General features: G+C 36.6%; 1 protein-coding gene and 1 pseudogene across 4 annotated transcripts in view; both read left to right on the forward strand.

The window, feature by feature from the left end:
* Positions 1-368: 368 nt before the first annotated feature.
* LOC129870405 (uncharacterized) overlaps positions 369-22,984 on the forward strand; it is a 45,331-nt gene continuing 22,715 nt past the window's right edge. For 2 of the 4 annotated variants that reach the window (XR_008762081.1, XR_008762082.1), the window contains exons 1-8: positions 369-678; positions 760-928; positions 4,405-4,484; positions 4,848-4,886; positions 18,266-18,284; positions 20,350-20,403; positions 21,231-21,358; positions 21,434-21,505. Coding sequence is in view for 2 of the 4 variants with exons in the window: in XM_055945185.1 (XP_055801160.1) it covers positions 523-678; positions 760-928; positions 4,405-4,484; positions 4,848-4,886; positions 18,266-18,284; positions 20,350-20,403; positions 21,231-21,358; positions 21,434-21,505 (717 nt within the window). In the remaining 2 variants the exon portion in view is untranslated. The remainder of the gene's footprint in view (positions 679-759; positions 929-4,404; positions 4,485-4,847; positions 4,887-18,265; positions 18,285-20,349; positions 20,404-21,230; positions 21,359-21,433; positions 21,506-22,984) is intronic. The other 2 variants (XM_055945185.1, XM_055945186.1) reach the window with 2 other exon arrangements.
* Positions 4,139-4,235, forward strand: LOC129871834 (U6 spliceosomal RNA; annotated as a pseudogene).

A 22,984-nucleotide genomic window follows, 5' to 3' on the forward strand; every position in this document is an offset into this window, starting at 1 on the left:
CCATATAAATTACTTTTATATCCCTTATATTTTAACTAAATTTCCAAACTATCCTTTTTATTCTTTTAACCCTAAAATTTATATTATTTTCCTTATTTCTTCGGTATAAACACTTTTATCCAAACACTCAACTGCTTATTTATAAAAATAACTTTCAGTACTTCAAAATTCTAAAAACACTTCATACATAAAAGTTATTTTTTTTAATTCCATCCAAACGGGCTCATAAACAGCTATGTGATTTTGAGACAAACGCAAGAGGGCAGTTAGCAAATTGCTAAAAGTAAGAGTTTAGGGTGCAAATTGCCAAAAGTGGTACATGTTCGGGTGCAAACTACATTCTATCCAAAAACGTTTTTCCAGTGGCCCGTCCCTGCTGCAATCCAAATGTTTGCCCTTCTAAATTCAATCTGGGTAGTATTGTTTCTTCTAAAAAAAAAAAAAAGACATCTATATTTGAATGATAAACGATTTCCTTCAGAACTAGTAACTTCGAATTTCACAGTATTTTGTTGTTGATATATGGCATGCCATCAACTGTCACATTGTCAAATTCAATCTCTGTGGAGGACTGTATTTCGTAAGCTACGGGTCGCTCAATGGCATGGGAGCAGTTTGACCAGTTCCCGTTTCCGAAAGTTACATCCCATTTTTCCTTTATCCACATCTCTTAATAGGGTAAATGGAAAACTTTCATCTTCATTTAACAACTCCTTTTTTCTTAACAACTCTAATGCTTTATTTTGCAATATTGGTTAGGGTTACTGCAGGCTCTCACAACCCATTTATGCAAATAATATTGATTCAGACCCCAGAGATGTACTTTTTGATTCTCCCTATACTCAAATTAGGTCACCCAATTCCAATAGCAGACTCATGCTCATTGACGGAACCTCAATAATATATCGAGCTTATTACAGACTACTTGGTATGTTTTTGTCTATTTTTTGCTTTATACATAATGTTTACTTCAACTTCTGACTTGATCATCCTTATTCTTGTAGACGTTTGTGCTGTATTACATCTACTAACCATCCATGACATAGTCAATATATCTTGATGACCTTAGTTTTCCAACAGTGAAGAAATTGTTATACATCGGAATAGTTTTGGAAGTTGGTGTTAGGTCTCATTAAAGTCACCCTTAAAGGCATTTTGTTATGTTTAAATGGTATTTAGATTAATGACACATTTTGTTTGATTGCTTCTGCAATATGAGAATGTAGAAAACTAAGGAAGTGAGGGAGGGGAGGGGGTGGACTGAGGTGAAGAACAAAATCGACACAAGCTAGTGGAAAAATCAATAAATTGAAAGAGAAGAAGATTTTGGAGGAAAGGATCATTGAAGTTGCTTAATGAGTTTTATGATCTCTTGGAGAATCACATTTTTATGTATGCCTTGTATGTGGGATATTTCCCTATTATGTTGATAAAACTCTTACCTTGTAAAAAAGCAAAAGTTCTTTGGTTGGTAAGATCAAGTATCAGTAAGCTTCTTTAGGAGCGAATAATGCACTGATCATTCAGTTAATGATGACAGATGTTTGACCTCTTCACTGAACAGAAGTACTATGAAATCAAGTGATTGTTGAAGAAAATCCTGTAATATATTCTAAAACATAAGAAACAACACATCCCGAAAGTGCTGAGTCCTCAATTAAAGGGTTTTCCAGGCTAGAAGCATACGCTCTGAAGTTCCATTGATAGCGAGAAGTAGCAGGAATCTATCTTCAGCTAACAACTACACATTTGAAAGTTACTCAATCAATAGTAGATCAATAATTACCTCCTCGAGCTCCCAATAATTTTCCGGTGCCAAATACTCTCCGTGGGAGCCTCTAGGACCTTCACATTAATTATTATTTTGTGAAAAAAGCCATTGTTATGTTTGTTGCTGTAACTTCTTTTCTTCCTGCTGCAATGCACAAAAATTCTTTTTCTTTTTTTTGTTAGCTTTATATTTGGAGAGGAGGGGAACAAAGAGAGAGGAAGGAACAAGAGGTAGAAGAAAACATGAAGAATGAAGTGAATGGACATTTTCTTTCCTATCTTTGGTTTAAGAGAATATGAAGAGATAAATGGAAAGGATACTAAAGCAGCAGGGATAGTTACCAATATATAGCATTCGGCCATCTAGTTTACCAAACATGAAGAAAGTATACACTACATAGACACTCTGTTGTATATGTTGTGTATATGTATGTATATTATATGTATGTAGGTATGTATATTATGTGTATAAGTATTTATAGATATGTTTATTATATGTAATATGTATATGGAGCCCGTTTGGATGGGCTTTAAGTTGGTCAAAACCAACTTAAAGCCCCTTTTTAGCTTTTGGACGTGTTTGCCTGATGCTAACTTTAAGCCATAAAGTTCTTAAAGTCAATCAAAAATGTAAAGTTAGGATTCTTAACTTTTTTTTTCTAAGTGCTTAAAGTCATTTTCTTTGACCATAAAAATTACTTTTATATCCCTTATATTTTAACTAAATTCCCAAACTACCCTTTTTATTCTTTTAACCCTAAAATTCACATCATTTTCCTCATTTAAGCACTTTTATTCAAACACTCAACTGCTTATTTATAAAAATAACTTTCAGCACTTCAAAGTTCTAAAAACACTTCATACATAAAAGTTACTTTTTTTAAGCCCATCCAAACGGGCTCATGTATGTGTATGTATATTTATGCATATTTTGTATATAATATGTACTACCATTGTGTATATATTTTGTAAACTAGATGACCCAAATATTTTTGATTGTAATTTTCTCAAAGCATTGACTTGTTTCCTTTGGTCACTAAGTAGGTGAAAGGAATATGGCACTTTTTGTGTCCAACTGAAAAAGGAAAAGAATTATGTTTATATAAAAACTTGTCTTTTCTCTCTATCTCCATTAGGTAGTGATAAGATCTGCATACATCTTACTCTCCCCAGACCCCACTTGTGGGATTTCACTAGGTATGTTGTTGTTGTCTTTTCCCTTGTTTTGTATTTGCTTGCCTCCTGACGAGTTAGGATAAGTTGAATAAAAGAACAATAAAAACCTTTAGTTATATATGGAGCACTGGATGGGGGATCAAAGGCCCAAACCAAGAAAAGCAAAAGAGTTAGCAAGAAGCCTTTTTCCTTTTTTGGGTGGTTAGCCAAACACGATTTCTTAATATGGTACCGTCATTTTATCAACTTTAGTTTATATGTGCTTGTATTCAGAATTTGTGAAGAAATTTTCTTTTCTTGCTTAGACTTTAGTATTAAATCTTGTGGTGAGAGTATTGATTAAAGCTTAATTCAATTATTTCACATGTTGATATTAAGAACTTGTTTGGATTCACTTATAAGCTGCTTATAAGCTGTTTTCAGCTTTTTTCGAGTGTTTGACTAGCTAGCTTAAAATTATTTTGTGCTTAAAATAAGCTCCAATAAATAATTGGATTTGTTTGGATGGACTTATTTTAAGCAACTTATAAGTTGATAACAGCTTATAAGTCAAAAAAATAAGTTGAGCCGTGCCTACGTATAAGCAGTTTTCAGCTTATAAGCTGTTTAAAATAAGTCCATCCAAACAGGCTCTAAAACTGGTACCAGACATTGAAATCCAACATTGGTTTAAAGTAATGTTGTAAGGACAGAGTCTCTAAAAATAGGGCGACGGAAAGTCATATTCTCAAATACAAGTTGTTAACCTGAAGTATGTTATCATCGTTAATAGACCTATGAAGTGACTTCAATAATGTGATCCAAATTCTATTAGTTGATGAGGCTTTCTGCGAAAGGGTTTAAAATTATTGCCTGCATAATTTTCAAAAGATGAGGTGTTAGTATCTTGTAGAATATACTTACAGTCCAACTCTATCTAATATGTTAATTTTCATTTTAAGCCATGTCTGATTTGCTAGATGGCATAAGTCGAAGCCTTTTTTTTTTCTTGTGCTTTACTGCCAGACTAACTTTGAATGCTGGACACTTTCTTCTACTTGGCTTATTTAGTAGATTTTTTTCACAATAATTTACCCTTTGCTAAGACATCAATGAGGATGCATATTTTGATTCTGAAACATAGTTAAATTTCTTGGATTTGAAAACTGAAAAAAGAAATTAGAGAACACTTGAGTCAAGTTAGTGCATGTCAGTCCCTTCAGGGACATCTGGTAAAATTGGAATGATACAAAGAAGATTAGCATGGCCCTTGCGTGACAGGCACAAATCGAGAAATGGTCCAAATTTCTAAAGAAAAAAAAGTTAGTGCGTGTTAGGGTTTTGTGTTATTGACTTGGTAACTTGAGAGTCAAGCTGGACCTTTTATCATGAGCCTATTTGCATATGGACATGTATTCTTCCTCTTCAAGTCTGATGAAGTCTACATTTAGTGATAATTATTTCTTTATGTTTGAACAGCTAAACTGCACCACGGTCATCTTTCACATGCTGATGGCAATGGAGATTGGGTACTGACTATATTTACAGCATTGTCACTTGTAAGTCTGCGCTTCTTTAGCTTCCTGATGTTCCCTGTGATTTTTTAACATGGGAAAAGTTACGCAGTTTCGTTTCTACGTTGTGGGACTACCCTGTATACCCTAAATGAAGAGTTTTTCTGTCTTAAGAAATGCCTCCATACTTGTTTAATACCAATGTGAACTTCCAAAAAACAATTTAGTAAATCCAGAATTAAGAATTCCCAGATATCTTTAAATTGCTCATTTTAGCTTAAGCAACTTGCAAATGTTAGCTCTTCCCTAGCTGCTTGAAGTTGTTTAGATCTACTATATGGATCTATGTTTGTCGTCTTCTTTTGCTTATGGTTCGTATATTGATCTAACAATATGCTTTTCTTTCAGATTATTGACGTCCTGGAATTTCTTCCTTCACATATAGCGGTAAACCTTTTCTTCTCTTTGATATAAAAAATACTCTTTAGTATTAGCCTATTGGTTTACTTCTTTAATTTTAAATTCCTCTGAGAAATTGCATTCAAATCTGCAAGCAAACACTCAATTTTTTTTTTGGGTTATTTAATTACTGCAAGAAGGGCTAAGTTGTGAGGATATTGGCAAAACACCTTGAGGCTTACATGTGAGGCTCATGCCATAAGCACCTGATTGTATGCCCTAAATATGCCTAACACCCAATGCCTGGGGCTCGCCTAAATGAATGATGCTTAATAGCTTTTTTCATCTATAGAAATAAGAAGATTGAGAGTAACAATAACAAGTCGTAGTGTTGCATTTTTACTATATATTAAGAACACCGTGAGGATGAATATCACTTAATATTTCTTTTAAACATACATAGACGAATTGTACTACTTCACTTGTCATTAGTCTTCATGTTTTATCCTATGTTTTAAAATGATCATATTTCATCATAATAACATACCTAGTGAACACACAAGTGAGGTCTGAGGAGAGTAGAGTGTACACAATCCTTATCTCTACTTCTTTGAGGTAGAGAGACTGTTTTCGAAAGGCCTCAGCTCAAGCAAATCATAGTAGTAATAAAACAAAAAAAGGATAGTGGGGGGAAACATGACAACTAATAGCAAAATATTGCTGTGCATATATGCAAGGAACCGTAGCAACAACAACAAAGTGTGATCACCTAAACCCAGTGAACTGCAGATGATATCAAATACCTAAAGGCAAAGACTACATAAATACTATAACTGACACGGTGCTCTATACTACCACTGAACCAAATACATGAATAAGCTAGTAATAGGACAACTCGTAACTACCTACTAACCTTCTACCCTTATCTGCGACCTCCAGGCCCCCTATCTAAGGTTATATTCTCGGTAAGCTGAAGATGTGCCATATCGTGTCTAATCCCACCCCCCTCCCAATACTTTTTCGGCCTACTTCTGCCTTTCATCGACCCCACTTTATCCAATCTCTCACACCTCCTCACCGAGGCATCTGCACATATCTTTTCACATGTCCAAATCATTTCAGTCTCCCTTTCCTGAACTTGTCTACCACGGAGGCCATTCCCACTTTGCCTTAGATATTCTCATTCCTAATCCTATCCTTTCTAGTATGCCAACACATTCATCTCAACATTCTCTTTCCCACCACTCACATTTTTTGAACCTGAGAGTTCTTGACTGACCAACACTCTACCCCATACAATAAAATCAGTCTAACCACCACTCTATAGAACTTACCTTTAAGTTTTGGTGGTACTCTCTTGTCACACAAGACGCCGGGTGCAAGCCTCCACTTCATCCATGCCGCACCAATACAATGTGTAGTTATCAAATGAATTGAAATTACAATTGAAACGACTGAAAAGGAAATGTGAGTTAATATATGCTCTAAGGTTGAAAATGTCATAAAAATATCTTTAAAAAGAAGAGTCCCTTAATTATGTAATTCTAAAATGGAAATCGAGAATTGAATTCATTATAAGATCTATTTATCCTTTTTAGAAGATGGTATGCCGCCACTAGGACTCGAATCGAGATGCATTAGCATTGCTTCCTAAGAGCAGTGTGTCTACCAATTTCCTCATTGTCGATCTTCCCATTTAATTGGATCAGGGACCCCAGATACTTGAATCTTTCTCTCTTGGCGACAACTTGTGTATCAAGTATCACTTCCATGTTTGCCTCATGCGTCACACCAATGAATTTACACTCCAAATATTCTGTCTTGGTGCTACTCAACCTGAAACCTCTAGACTCCAGAGTCTGTCTCCACACCTCTTACTTATCGTTAACTCCACCACGAGTCTCTTCGATCAAAACAATGTCATCTGCAAATTAACATACACCATGACAGCTCACCTTTAATATGCCGCATCAATTTATCCATCATTAAGACATAGAAACGGGCTAAACGCTGATCCGTGGTGCAACCCCATCTCGATCGGAAGTGCTCCAAGTCTCCTCCCATTGTTCTTACTCCGATCTTGGCTCCATCATACATGTCCTTTATCACCCTAATGTAGGCAACCGACACACCTTTAGACTCCAAACATTGCCAAAGAACTTCTCTCGGGACTTTGTCGTAGGCCTTCTCAAGGTCAATGAACACCATATACAAATCCTTCTTCCTTTCCCTATACTTCTCCATTAGTCTCCCCACAAGATGAATAGCTTTAGTAGTTGAACGCGTTGACATGAATCCAAGCTAGTTCTCAGAAATGGACTCATCTCTCCTCACCCTCATGTCCGCCAACTTCTCCTTAATTTTCATGGTGTGACTCAATAATTTAATAACCCTGTAATTGTTGCAGTTCTGAATATCACTCTTGTTCTTGTACAATAGAACCAATGTACTCCACCTTTATTCGTCGGGCATTTTAGGTTTTTGAAAATGACATTAAGCAACCCCATCAGCCACTCTAACACTTGGTTTGTCTGTGCTCTTCCAAAACCCTATTAGAATTTTATCAGGTCCTGTCGCTCTTACCTCGACTCATCTTACGCATAACATCCTTAACCTCCTCAACCTTGTAACACCTACGATAACCAAAATCTTGATGACTCTCTGAGTTCTCTAAATCACCCAACACAGAGTCTCTGTCCCCTTCATTCAAGAGTCTATAAAAGTATGTAAAATGATCATACTCATTATTTCTCCCTTTGAAAGTATTTGGTTTTTATTAATGAAGGAGTGATGTTTTAGTTATAATTTTTTTTTTGAGTAAAAGCAACATAATGTTTTAAGGTCCCTAAGGTCCCTCCTAGACACAAATATTGAGGTAAACACTTAAGATCCCTCCTGGACTTTAGGAACCCTATTTCAGTTGACTTCTTCCATCGGAATACCCCATCTCCTTTCCAACCATCTTTTTCTACTAATCTTTCGACATGGGTAATGACACCCTTTACTTCGCCATAGGTTTCAAATCGTTTGACATCACAAGGGGTGAGACTTGGTACGATTGGGTGGAAAGAGGTCGTAACATGATGACTAGGGTGAGTTTCAGTCAGAAGACAATGGAGTGTCTTGTATGCACCTAGAAGAAACTTCGAAAACACAGGGGAATTCTGTTAGGAGATGGAAGTTCCATGGCCATTTTTCAGAGTTTTTCTGTTCGAGAAACTTTAATAAGTTTGGGCGTTATTTTAGTATCATTAATATGCTGGGAAAGAGGAAGGCAGTCATTATAATACTAGAATGGACATTTAATTCTGGGTGGTTAGACATTGCTACTAAAATCTCCAACTTCATAATTGTTAAAAAGAGGACAGTCAATTTATTACATCGAAAGACAGAGGAAGGGCTTCTTTATGCGGATACTGTAAAGAATAGTAAATGGGCTACAAGGGAAATGAATGATGCTAAGGTAGAAAGGGAAGGGAAATCTTTAATCATCTCTGAAGATTCTGGAAAAGCTCAGAATGAACTCTTGACTAGGAGCTTGGAAGCCTGTCGGAGTAGATTGCAAATGTACACCTCTCTGAGATATGCCGGTGGGCAAATATTTATTGGAAGCATCATCATGGAATAAACATTTATGAAATGGAGTGCAATCAGTTTCTATTTGAGTTTCCAACTAAGACAGTTGCAGATCACATTGTGAAGGGTGAATGTACCTAGAAATCCCACAGATTCCTGTTTGAATGGTGGTCGCCAACATCAAATTCCATCGCAGAAAGATTGAATTAGGTTTGGATAAGATTGGTAGGTCTTCCACTCCAATTCTGGTCTCAGAAGATCTTTCGGGAGATCGACGATTTCTATGGTGGGTGGATTCAGACGTAGGAGAAAAAAGAGTTATGAAACCATCTAAAATGGGCCAGACTGAAGGTTAGAGGTGATGAGGACTCCGTGCTAAAGGTGGTGGAACTGGTCCATGACAGTAACACCTTCAAAATCTAGATCTGTGTGGAGGCTCCGACGAGATTTGTAACCATTGGACAAAGAGAGAAGTCTTTGGTCCAATAGACTGTAGAGAAAACCTATTTTATGGAGGGTAGGGGTTTTTCTGGTCAAACAGAGGTGTTAGGTCACGTGGGCACGCCACTGTCGCAGGAAATTTTGAATATTCCAGTTGGCCAATCAAATATATGCTTATGTGAGGGGAATATGGTAGATGATATTTCTCTGAAGGAGGAAAAAATATTGATCTGGGGAAATTTGGGCTTTGACCTAGTTGCCCAAGTAAGATTAAATGAAAGGATAGACCCAAGTGAAATAAGCCCTTTTGTTCCTTTAATTAATAGAATTCTAGCAAACCAGACCAAAGGACCTCTCTTTCTACCGAACAGAGGAGAGAGTTATTTTGCCACTCCAACAGAGGAAACACGAGATGAGGGAGACTATTTAGATCAGGAACTCCAGGCTACAACACCTACAGATGACGATGCTATGTCAATCATCCAGGTGGAAAGTAGATTTGATATAGAGGAACATGCAGAGCTAGAGAACAGAGAAGTGGGAGCTCTGAATATTGAGGAAGCCATCCCTCTAAATTCAACAGAATTACCAGAGACAATCGAACCAACCCAGACCCAACATACCACTTTGGGATCGGCAAAATATTTTAGCACTGGGAAAATAATTTGGGGTTAATTTTCACGGATACGAGAAAATAGCGGAGGAGTTATTTATGAAAATAGATGGTAAGAGGAAAATTTTCGTCGAAGCTACAAAAGATCTGATTCCAGCAACACCTAAACTGAAAGGAGCAAAGGAACTAAAAAAATTGGAATCTGGTACCAAATTTTTTAGCTATGGATCAAGAAGCAGAGGGGGATGTAATATTGATCGTTCTCATGAAGATTAACATAGTCTCATGGAATGTGAGGGGCCTCAACGACGTGAGAAAGAGGTGGTTGATCAAGAGTTTGTTGCACACTTGGAAGGCTGATGTATACTGCTTCCAGGAGACTAAGATGCAGAGGGATATAAAGAGCATTGCAAGAGAACTATGGGCTAACAGATGGGTGAAATATGCCCAATTAGAAGCTAGTGGTACAAGAGGGGGAATTCTAATTCTATGGGATGGTAGAGTCTGGGAGCGGGAAGTATGTAAGGAGGGGCCTATTGTATTACTTGCAAATTCGTGGGGAAAACAATGGATTTTAGTTGGTACATGTCTGGAGTGTATGCGCCAAACAACAGAGAAGAGAGAGAATAGGCCTAGTGGGAACTAACATCAGTGAGAGGGCTTTTCTCAGGTCCATGGGTGGTGGTGGGTGATTTCAACACAGTCAGATTTCCTTCTGAAAAAAGAAACTGTACCAGATTCAATAAGGCTATGTTAAGACTTCTCAGATTTTATTGAAGATATGGAGCTAGCAGATCCTCAGTTAGCAGGAGATAAATTCACTTGGAAGAGAGGGGAAAGACATGATTCTGCAGCAAGACTTGATAGGTTTTTGATATTAGAAGAATGGGAGGCTTCCTTCAGAAACATAAAACAATCAATTATGCATAGGGTTATTTCTGATCTTTGTCCATTGATTTTAGAATGCGGGAACTGGGAAAGATCAAACTCTTATTTTAAGTTTGAGAACTGGTGGTTACAAACTGAAAACTTCAAGGAGATGGTCAAAAACTGGTGGGACTCACTCAATGTTAGGGAAAAGCCTGATTTTATCTTAGCCAGTAAACTGAGATACTTGAAAGATAAACTCAAAGAGTGGAGTAAAACAAGACAAGGAAATTTAGGATTGCAGAAACAATGCATCCTAAATCAATTGGCTTAATTAGATGGGATCCAAGACCAAAGACAATTGACAGATGATGAGACATTTGAGAGCAGTCCTTGTAGTTGAATTTGAAGAAAATGCAAAGAGGGAAGAAATTGCTTGGAGACGAAGGTCCAGGGCTTTGTGGCTAAAAGAGGGGGACAGAAACACTAAGTTTTTCCATAGAACTGCGAACTGTCACAAGAGGTACAATAACATTGACAAGCTGTCTGTCAATGGAGAATGCACTGGGAACCAACAACGATCAAAGAAGAAATCATTAAATTCTATCAGAACTTATATGCTGAAATAGAAAGATGGAGACCCCAATTCAATGCCAGATCTGGTACTATGGTGAACGAGATGGAAAACATCATTGTACAAGAACAGTTTAGCGAAAAGGAAATAAAAGACTGTGTTATGGCATGTGCAAGGGATAAAGCACCTGGCCCCGATGGTTACACCATGGCGTTCTTCATAACCTATTGGGATGTGGTCAGTAAAGAAGTAGTTGCAGTAGTGCAGAACTTCCATGCTCGAGCTTTTTTGTAAAAAGTTTCAATGCGACCTTCATAGCACTAATCCCAAAAAAGATAGGGGCAAAGGAGTTGAAGGACTTCAGACCTATAAGCCTAATAGGAAGCATTTACAAGATCCTATCAAAAGTTCTGACTGAAAGGCTTAAAAAAGTAGTCTCCAAGCTGGTGGATGCTTAACAATTGGCCTTTATACAAGGCAGACAGATCATGGATGCAATTTTGATTGCAAATGAGTGTATGGATGTTAGAAAGATCAGCAAGGTCCCAGGTATCCTATGTAAGTTAGATATTGAAAAAGCCTACGACCACCTTCGCTGGGGATTCCTCTAGAAGATGTTGCGTCCAAACACACACACAAGTGTACGCGGTCTCAAAAGTAATATAGTGACTCTTTTAAGAGTCGGATATCGAACCCACAGGAAAGTTTAATTAGGCTTTGGTTTGCTTTTCAATGAATTAAATTATTCATGCGTGTTGCAAAAATATGAGTTCGTTTATATCTAAAACGATTATATTAAAAACGACATAAGGAAATGATTTAAAGATATTAGAGAGATTTGATCGATTTAAGGGAGAGTCCAAGGGTTGTTGCACTTATAGATTTCCGGTCTAACATTCTTTACTTTGGTATTCAATGGGTCTTTAGATTACTGATTTACAAGGTTGATTTTACAATTACCGACCTCTAATTGCCTACTTTTGTTGATAGCCTAACTACATCATTGAGCGGGGATAAGCATGAACCAACAAAAATGCATTAAACCTATCATCCTGCTTAGTAACCAAACATGGTGTATAGGTATGTGTCACAGGCATCTTATACATGCATTATCCTAGGCAATTCTAGAACAAACATGCTCCTTATATTCTAGCGTTCTATCTCCTTTCCGTCTTTCGAGTTCCGGGTAGACAACAATTTATTCTAATGGTGATCAAGCATTAAAACAATAAAAACAAGAATATAGGAGTAATCAAATACAAAATCCATTTTCCACCAAAGCAAATAAGATTTAAACCGTCATCTTGTGGCTACAACCCAAGAACAAGGGGATTTAGCCACTCATAGTTTGTAACATAATCACATAAACCATTAATGACATAAAAACTTGAATTCAATTGAAAGAGAAGAAGAAATATCACCAAAAAGTAGTTCTCCCTTCGTCTCCTTTAGTCCAAATCCGACAATCTGATCTAGATCTATAATAAAATATGTAAAGGTGCTATTTATAACACCTAAAATGTGGAGTTAAAGTAACTGCACTGAAGTCTGCGACGCGGAATTGTTTCAGCTTAGTGCAATTTTGCATTATCTTCTTTGGTGAAATTTGTTCTATCCAGAACCACGCGGACCTGGCGCGCACCATCCTGTTATGTCGAATAAATTCCAAGTGTTGGAAGTCAATTACTGAAGCTTAGTGCGCGACGCGGACACACTCCAATATGATGCATTTTCTTCACATTTGTTCCCAACTTCTCCTTTAAGCTCCACTTTCAATCCGATCATGTTTTGAATGTCCATTCTTTCTCAATTAGCCCTGAAAGTGTCTAATCATGTTGGTTGGTTACAACAATACACAAATATTCTGAGATATGAACTAAATTCTAGGAATTTGCTCTCAACTTGACTATGAATTATGGGTTTTATTTGCTATTGGGCACATAAATGCACCCAAGATCAGAAACTTTGGAGAATATGGGTTTTGGTGAAAAATGGATTAAATTCTGCATCTCGACTGTGAAGTTTTCCATTCTGATAAATGGATCTCCTTCAGGATTCTTCCCATCTCATAGAGGATTGAGACAAGGGGACCCTCTATCCCCTTTTCTCCTTTTTCTGGCAATGGAAGGACTAAATGACATGCTCAGGACAACTCAAATGAAAGGATGGATAACAGTGCCAACATGAATGATAGATAGGGTCTGGCCATATCACATTTACAATATGTTAATGTCACCGTGATTTTTTGTGATGCAGAGATCTCTCAACTAAAGTATTTAAGAATTGTCTTGATATTGTTTGAAGCCATCCCAGGATTACACATTAACTGGGGGAAAAACGTCATTTACCCAGTTAATAAGGTGTCCAACATAAATGTGTTAGCAAATATTCTGAGGGGAGGGGGGAGATAGGAGAACTTCCTAGAGTGTACCTTGGTATGCCTTTGGGGGATAAGAGCAAGTCAAAAGGCATATGGAACAATGTTCTAGAGAAATATGAGAAGAAGCTAGTGAATTGGAAAAGCAAATATTTGTCTTTAGGTGGAAGAGTTACACTCATCAACAGTGTGTTGGATGCCATGCCTACATACATGATGTCAATTTTCCCAATGCCTGCAAATGTGATTGACAGAATGGATGCCATTAGGAGAAATTTTTTGTGGTAAGGGAACTGTGATCCTAATGATCACAAATTTCATCTTGTAAAGTGGGATCTAGTTCTTCAAAGCAAAAAAGAACGGGGTCTAGGGATAAGGAATCTTAAGCTGCAGAATCAGAGCCTTCTGATGAAATGGCTATGGAGATTTGCATCACAGGAACAAGCACTGTGGAACGAGACAATCAAGGCTAGGTTTGGAATGGAGAACAAATGGACTATCTACATGCCCACACAACCTTATGGGACTGGAGTATGGAGGTCTACCAGAAGTCAGTGGATCAGTTTTGCTAACAGATGTAAAATAAAGGTAGGAAATGGGGAAAAAACACTATTTTAGGAAGATGTGTAGGTTGGACATGAGATTTTGAAGAACAAGTATCCTGTCCTGTTCAATCTGACCGTTCAAAAGGTATCCACAATCAGAGAAATGAGACACAATCAGGGGTGGGATCTCAGGTTTAGGAGACACTTGAACGACTGGGAGATTAACAAAGTGGCTGAACTACTCAATACTCTGGAGAAATACAAAGATTTAAACTCCAATGAGGACACTCTATTTTGGCTACCAGACAAGCAAGGCAGATTTTCAGTTGGTTCAGCTTACAAGAGATCACAGAGATCAGTCTCACAGTGTGGTGGCTGGCTCTGGAAGATGATCTGGAAAGTCAAGGTACCCTTCAAGGTAGCATGCTTCACTTGGCTACTAGCCAAACAGGCCACACTCACCCAGGACAACTTTATGAAAAGAGGTTTTCAAATTTGCTCTAGGTGCTCTTTTGTGAATGTGAGTTTGAGACAATAAACCAACTCTTTCTACATTGTAGAGAAACTATGAAGTTATGGCTATGCCAAGGAGCATCAAAAAGGCTTTAACTTACTGGAGCAGAGATGGAAATCAGTCAGGACACAAGGAGAGATGGAAGATTGTCCCAGCATGCATTTGGTGGACTATATGGATGGAAAGGAACCAGAGGTGCTTCAAAAACAAGAGATGCTCTCTGCAGAAACTGAAGATTAACTGTTTAGTCCTTCTCTTTTTTTTGTGTAAAAACACGAATATCCTCAAGAAGAAGAGGATATTCCTAGTATTCTAGATTATTTATGAAGCACTGGTAGGGTCACCTCTCCCTTTGTAATTTTGCTGTAAGTATTACTAGAATACTTTTGGAGTATTCCTTTGTTCATAATACAAGTTATCTTTTCCAAAAAAAATATTATAATATTGATGAAGTTTATTGATTATTTTTTTAGTGAGGTAAATTGCATCGTATGATAGTAATATATTTTAATAAATTATAATTTTTTTTATTGCTTGAATGCTAAGATGTTAGAGTTGATTTAACTTTTATTATATTGCATTATTCATACTTATAAAATCATGTTAGAAGTTTTGTTTTCTATGAGTTCTTTGATCATATATTGTTTTAATTTTTTAAAATTATTAATATAAGTTTTATATTTTTTTTTAGTTATTACACTATTTTACTATATTATAAGTTAAAATTTAAAGATTCATGGGGCTTACGCCTCGCCCCATGCTAAGTAAAACGCCCCGCCTCTGCCTTTTAAAACACTGGTCTATACTGTATAATTGGTGGTGTTGCTGCCACTTTAATGCCTTCTAAAAAAATTACTCAAATTTGATTTTATTATTATCAACTTGTCGTAAATAGCTTTTTGTGCATTTTGGGTTTTAGGTTAAACAAATAAACAAGAACTTTAATTCTTTACTAGAGGTGTTCAGACTAGATCATGAAGGCATAGTGTTCATCTTAAAATACACATTACCAACAAGTCAAAGTATGAGAACATATCAGGTCATCAAGACAAGTTTTGAAAATAAAATGCTCTCAGGCACTTTTCCCAAGACAATCCCCTAGGGTCCCTTCTAGGCCTTGGGGTTTCTCTCTTCGGTGACCTTAGAACACCAGAGATCTTCTCTCTTCCATGCCCTTTTCTTTCTTTCTCTCTCCTTCCTCTTTTCTTTTGGTTGCTTCTATCGTGGAGAATGACATTTAGTTCAGACTAGATCAGTGGCAATAGGCTAGATTTTTGCGGTGGTTGTTATTTTAGCCAACATGATTTCAAACAAAAGCCCTTCATACAAATACTCTTATTATGGATCTACACATCGCCACAAGGAAGAATAATGGGTCCATTTAATAATTAAAACACACAACACTTATTACTTCATTCTACGAAGTATTGACATGTGGTTCATATCAAGTATATGGGGAGAAACAACAATAGCTTCCTCTGTCCCATTTTATGTCGCATTTTCCTTTTAAGGTTGTACAAAAAAAGGACACCATTCTGTATTTAGAAATAATATGATTTTATACATCCTATTTTACCCTTGATGATATATATATATATATTTAGAATGTTAATAGTCCTTGAATGAGATATTTTATAGCCACACAAATGTCTGTGGATTGTTTTAGACCACAAATTTTAAAAGTCTTTTTGTTCTTAACTCCATGCCCAATTAACCACCACAACATAAAATTGAGATAGACATAGTAGTAAACTAGAATGTTCAACCACACATTCACACGAAAACAATGGTTTCAATAACTTCTCCGAGCATTTGGTATATAAAATCCTCTCTAGGAAAAGGTTTACTGTATAAGGATCCACAATATGAGAAAATTGTTTGGTACATGGATGCTGACTAGGCAGGATTCCCTTTTGATAGATGCTTTACCTCTCGATATTGTGTTCTAGTTGAAGGCAATTTAGAGCCTGTGTGGATTGGCTTAATTTAAGTTCCTTTAAGCACTTTTTTGTGTTTTGGTAAATTACATAAGTGCTTATAAGCACACGATTTTAAACTAAAATTATATAAATAAGCCAAAAGTCAAGCCAAACAGGCTCTTAGCATCTTGGGAGAGGTAGACCAGAGAATTTTCCCGACATATTTAGCTTAGTACTTCATCAACATAAGACTGTTGCAGAACTTAAAACAGGCTAAGGATGGGATCTTATCTTAAGAGAGGTTGTTCTTACTAAGGAGAATCTGGCAAAAAGAAAGATCACGTTATGCGCCACATGCTTTCTCTGTGGTGAGATAGCAGAGACAATTAATCATCTATTTCTACATTGTAAAATCACCGAATGACTACGGGAGAATGTTCATCAGCCTTGAGAGGAATGTCTTGGAATTCTGAACATCTTTCTTTTTTTAGTACAATGGGATCATCGTACTCCACCTCCGTTCTTCTAGCAGCATTGTTGTCTTTAAAGTAACAATTAACAACCTAGTTAACCACTCCAAACCTAACCTGCCTATGCTTTTCCAAAACTCCAGTTGAATCTTGTCTGGCGCGGTTACTCTTCTCTTGCTCATCCTATGAATAATAACCTTAATCTATTCAACCTTTATACACCTACAACACCCAGAATCTAGCTGTCTATCAGAGTGCTCCACGCTCCTAGCATAATGCCTCTGTCCCTCTCTACGTTCAAGAGGTTTGGGAAGTATGCTTGCTATCTCTAGCCAATAAGTGTCTCCTTCACCAAAACTTTGCCTCCCTCATCTTTGATGCACTTTATTTGGTCCAGATCTTGGACCTTCCTCTCTCTCGCATAGCCTATACAACTTCTTATTCCTGCCTTTGTCCCTTTACTTCTTCACACAAACGTTCAAAAGTTGTCGTCTTTGCTGTCGTAAATGCCAACTTCGCCTCCTTCTTTACCACTTTTATACCTTTCCGTATTCGCTTGTTTATCCTCCTCGTCGTTGTTCTTCACCAACTTCGCGTAAGCTGCCTTCTTTTCTTTCATTTTTCGTTGGACTTCACCATTCCACCACCTATCTCCTCAACAACCCCCAAAGTTACCCCTCGAAACTCTCCACACCTTTCTTGCAACTTCCCTGGTGCAACTAGCTGTCCTATCCCACATACTTCTCCCCCTTATTTTGAGCTCTGGCAGAAGTCAAGTCACCCCATCTAATCCTTGGCCAGGTTCTCTTCTTCCTCTTGATCTCCAAATTCACCACCAAGAGCTTATGTTGGGTTGAAAGGTTCTCTCTCGAGATAACCTTGCAGTCCTTGTACATAGCTCTATCACCCTTCCTAACGAGTAAGTAGTTTAGCTACGGGAAGTAATCAAGTGGTCTTCCTTCTTTAGGAAACTCAAATTTGTAGTTGGTTTTGCAAAATCTTAATTTCTATCCCCGAAATCAAAACCTTCATGCACATCGTCATGACCCCTAGCAGACGTCTTGATGTGACCATTGAAATCTCCTACTACGAATAGCTTCTCGATTGTCGGTATACCTCTCATAACCTTGTCCAAATCCCCCCAAGAGCGCTTCTTGACATCCTCTTCAAAACCCGTTTGGTATCCACTAATAGTGCTCAAAGTAAGCCTTCCAACGACTAGCTTAATTGCCATTATCCTAGTGTCCAAAGAATAAAACAAATGAATTTCAAATATTGGTATCATTGTAGAACCCAAAATATAAATGGATGGAATGTCCATTTTCTCCTAGTCTCGTCATAGAATATCTATTTGAAGTTGAACTTATTTGGTTTATGGACAATTAATAGTTTTTGTCACCGAATGGTAGTCTTCATAATATCTTCTTCATTTGACTTCTTTTGTACAATTTCTTTGATCAGTTTCTTTCTTTTTTGCATTTGTTGTGACAAATATTGTCTCATGCTCTGACTTTAGTTGTATTCTTTGCAGGTTGTTTTTGATCATGACGGTAAGAGTTGTTGTTGTACCATTTCTTTCTCTTTTACCACTCTCAGTTTGTTGTCATTATGTGTTTAGCTTTTGTGACCACGCTCTTTGTTTTTCGTACAAATTTCCAATACTTACAACCTTTTGATAGAGTTTCTCTTATTGCATTGCCATCGTTCTATGCATGTGACTCTTTGATTAGACGGGGCATATGTAATTTTGATATGTGTGTTCCTTGCTTTATCTCATTTTATTATGACACAATTCTTTCTTGTTAATTCACTTGTTAAATCAGTATATTTAGAATCATAGTAATTTTTATTTATTAAAAGTAGTATGTTATTTAGAATGTGTGACTAAGTAGGCATTTCAACATGAATTTGTTGATATTTAGAAAAAGTAGTATTTGAATTTAAATTGAAAAAAAGCGTATTTGTGGTTGAACATTCATTTTACTTAAAAAAATGTTAGAAGGTTTGTGAGGGAAAAAATTTTCAACTTGTTTTTTTCTCTAAAAGCTATTTGTATATACATTGTAGTCAATTTTTCACTTCTACTTGAAATTGAGTTTTCCGAGTTTGAAAAACTAGTTCATACGTGCAAATGAGCCCTAAATTCAGATCAAATTTTCTGTCTTGTCATTCCCTTATATCGGGATAAAGGAAAGACATGATTTTCACTTTTTTACTTGTTATTTTTATTTTTCTAATATTGTGCTCTATGTTAAATGGAAAGCAAAGCTCTTCAAGCCGCTGTTGGAATTATTGCCTCAGTTTCCTTTTATTTTTGTTTTCTTAAAATTTTCTTCATAAGTTATTGTTGGGACAAGTCAACACATTCTTATGTCATTGTGCTTTGATTGATTAACTTAATTATAGATGATCAGAATATTAATTCCGTTGTATTAAATTGTATTTATTCTCTTTTCTTAATTTGTCATATGACTTATTGTATAAGTATCCCTTCTCATGGGATGTTGAATATATGTATTCAGAAATAGAAAAATAGAATTTTCTTTCCCAAATCTTCGTAGTATTAGGGCCATTGCTACCTTTTGAGGTGAATTTTTCTCCCTCATAACACTAGGGTTCTTTTTCTGAAAAGAGAGGTCGAATTTTCTCTCACTTGAAGTTGTTTGCGTCTGAACATTCTTTATCATCGTCGTGAAATGACTAATACCCCGACCAACCACTATTAGAAACAAGCCCAGACACATCGCCACGCTCCACCAGAAGGTCCGACACTAGCCATGAATAACTGTCACGCGCCGGCTTGTAAAGCCACTACCAACTTATTCTTTTTTAGAGTCTCTCTTGTTTAGTGTTTTCCCGTCAATTCCCGAGCCTACCTGTCCAGTCTCCATATTTCGAGCATCGGAGGTCATTTTTTCCGCCGTGTCAGATTCAGGCGAGTATATCTGTTTTGGGGCGATGTCCTGTATCTTGCTATTTTATTGTTCTTACAATCCCGTGTTGGTTGCATTTCTTTTGAGCTGAGGGTCTATCAGAAACAACCTCTCTATCCCATAAAGATAGCGGTAAGGTCTGTCTACATCCTACCCTCCTCACATCCCACTTGTGGGCACTAGATGATGTTGTTGTTGTAAACACTTTTCGTTTGGCTTTTAAATCAACTAGATCCAGTACTCACTTTTCTTTTCGGTAAAGATCAATGATAACACTTAAATATGCTTTAAAAAGATTGATAATGATGATAAGGTGCAATAACTTTCAGAGTTTACATATAAAGTGGAACCTCAGAAATTGGTCTGGCAAGTAGCTGAACCTTAAAAAGTGCAGACGTTTAAGTGCAAATAGTGTGTATATCTTTTTGCTTATTTCTTTATAGTAACAGCGGAATTTCTGTCTTGAACAGTTAATCTTTTATTGGTATGCAGTTGGTGAAATTCAGGTGGATTTTTTTAATTTTTTTTTCGAGATAGTTCCTTGGCACATCGATTTATTGATACAATTTTTCTAGCAATACCATTGATCTACACAAACATTGATAATTGATTAAAGTTTTTAAAAATAACTGGGAGTAAGCGAGTTTCTCTTAATAATGCTTGTCAAACCAAATCCTTACAGGATTTCCCTTTGGCCATACGTCTCTTTCAACCAAACAAAATTTTGTTGCAAAAGGTATGTTTCACTATATTTCTTCTTTTGTCCTTTTTCATCAGTTTACTACACTGAGAGCCAAGTTGAAGGGTTTCTTTTTGCTACTGGTGCAGCTAGAGATTTTAGAGATTCGAACAATATCTTATGTATGAGATTAACACATATTACAAGCCTATTCCAGTGCGACACTGTCCCTAAAATAAACTGCAATGGATTTCATTATCCTATCAAAAATACAAAAAAACATGTACTGCAATGAAGTATATCAATTTCTTATTTGATCTTCTTGATGATTAATTCATTTCATTTTAGTATGCTACACCATAATGTCAATTTGAGCACTAACCTTTAACAGTGAGCTTTTGATGTTAATATATAACTTAAAGTCTTCAAGTTGGTAAAAGTTCTTTCTGGAAACAATAGGATAATCAAGTTTATTTCAGTTCTGAAAATGTTCTACTGAAGATATTTGTTCTCTAGCAGGTTTCTCTTCTGGTTTGCTAGTTGATGTGATTTTCTATATATGAACTTCATTGTTGCAATATAATAGATGGTGCATGGCTTGTAAAGAGAAGAAGATTACATGTGCATTGGCATTATTTGTAATTTTTCTAAAGAAAATGAAAGTAGCAACTGTTGAGTAATACATATAGGAGATATTACTTCCAATTGTGCAAATGTGCCTTTAATAAATTAGTGTATTTTTTTTTTGGGATAAAGGCATTAACAAATGACAAACATTGCAGACCACGTTGATAATTTAGGTCATACGTTTATGCCAAAATCATTTGAAGTATTATTCTCTTGTCAATAGTTCCATTCTTAATATTCTAGATTAATTTCCATAGGCCTGAATTTTCGTCACAATATGTACCCCTCTTACAAGAGCAATCGTTCTCCCACACCTGATACAATTGTTCAAGGACTTCAATTTTTGAAAGCTTCCCTCAAGGCCATGTCTATCAAGGTGATTGAGGTGAGGTTTGTCGAGCACTGGGTCAAAGATCAATCCTCTAAGCTTGCGAGATGCTAGGTTCATTAGTTTCTTCAGCAGGTGGCAGGTGTTGAAGCAGATGATGTAATTGGAACCTTGGCTGTTAGGAGTGTTCGTGCTGGATTCAAGGTAAATGAAGAATCTTTATTAATTGCTAAGTGGGAACAAAATTACCAGACATAAAGAATTTCATACACATTTCGATCTTTTCATCTTATATGTCAACCCTAACTGTTAGAATCCAAGTTGTTACTTTAAAAACAATAAAGAAATAAAAAAAACTGCTTAGGCGTAAGAAAAGAATTTTGAGCCTTCTTAGAATTTCTCTGACTAGTTTACTGAATTAATACTTGGCCTCGTCTTACAGTATTTGCATTTTCCTTCAACAAGCTTGTCTTTTCCTTGAAATGTTAGAAAGCAAAAAATATTTTTTTACGAGAAAACTGATGAAATCCGGTGAAAAGTGAATGGGGATATGGCAGTTGTCTGGGAGTGGAGCAGATGTGCCAACATCACCATTGCAAACCATTCACTTGCAACCCCATCTCTACCATGATGGCTCAGAGCCTCTGTGCACCCACCCATCCATAGGCATGTATCGCCAACATAGCATACAAGTACAACAAATTTTACTTTTTCAGGATATTAGGTAAATCCTTACTAATCTTATTATAGAGAAGCAAAGTACTTAGCTCTTTGAAATAAAAGTAAAAAATTGTAGTGGTGATCAGTGAAACTCTATTGATGGCCAAAAACAAATTGGAAATATAGGGTGTGTTTGGTAGGGAGGAAAAATGTACTTAGCTCTTTGAAATAAAAGTAAAAAATTGTAGTGGTGATCAGTGAAGCTCTATTGATGGCCAAAAACAAATTTGAAATATAGTGTGTGTTTGGTTGGGAGGAAAAATGTTTTCCCATTTTCCTATGTTTGGAAAATATTTTCTCTAGAAAAACAAGTTTCTTAAAAATGAGGAAAATGACTTCCCTGATGGAAGTAGGAAAAACAAGTTGCATAAGTAGCATTCCAAGTTTATTGTCTCCTCCCCACCCACCTAATCCCCCAACCCCCACCCCTTGACAATCCCACCCCTGCCACCCTCGAACCCCCACTCCCTATCCCATCCCGCTTCCATAATGTTTTGCTAGATAACATATAAATGCTCTAGGGATAATATTTTCTTGCTTACTTGCCAAACACTAAAAAATAAGTAAGAAACTCACTTATTCTCCAAGAAAACTTTTTCTAGAAAATCATTTTCCTTGATACCAGTCACACCCATAATTGTAACATAAAAAAGGTATGTTAGGTGGCCACATGGACAGTAGTGGCCTTTTGTATCTCTGCTGCCTAGCTGGAGAAGAGAGCTGATAGTGCCAGTAAAAAGTTATTTCGTACTCAAAGTATTTGTGGGCTAAGAGGTCCTTTCAGTAAGTGAATCTGAAAAGGATTCTCCTGTATATTGATCTTCTTAAAAGCTTTTCGTTTTCCAACATCACTTTGTGTTTAATAATGAAAATTACTGTCATCTGGACATAAATATTGAATTGTAATATGAGTATTCTGTACTTTGTCGTGACTTCATCTTAATCTCTCAGCGTTGACATGTC

Source organism: Solanum dulcamara, chromosome 10 (genome assembly GCF_947179165.1).
Source record: "Solanum dulcamara chromosome 10, daSolDulc1.2, whole genome shotgun sequence".
Taxonomy (NCBI): Eukaryota; Viridiplantae; Streptophyta; class Magnoliopsida; order Solanales; family Solanaceae; genus Solanum; species Solanum dulcamara.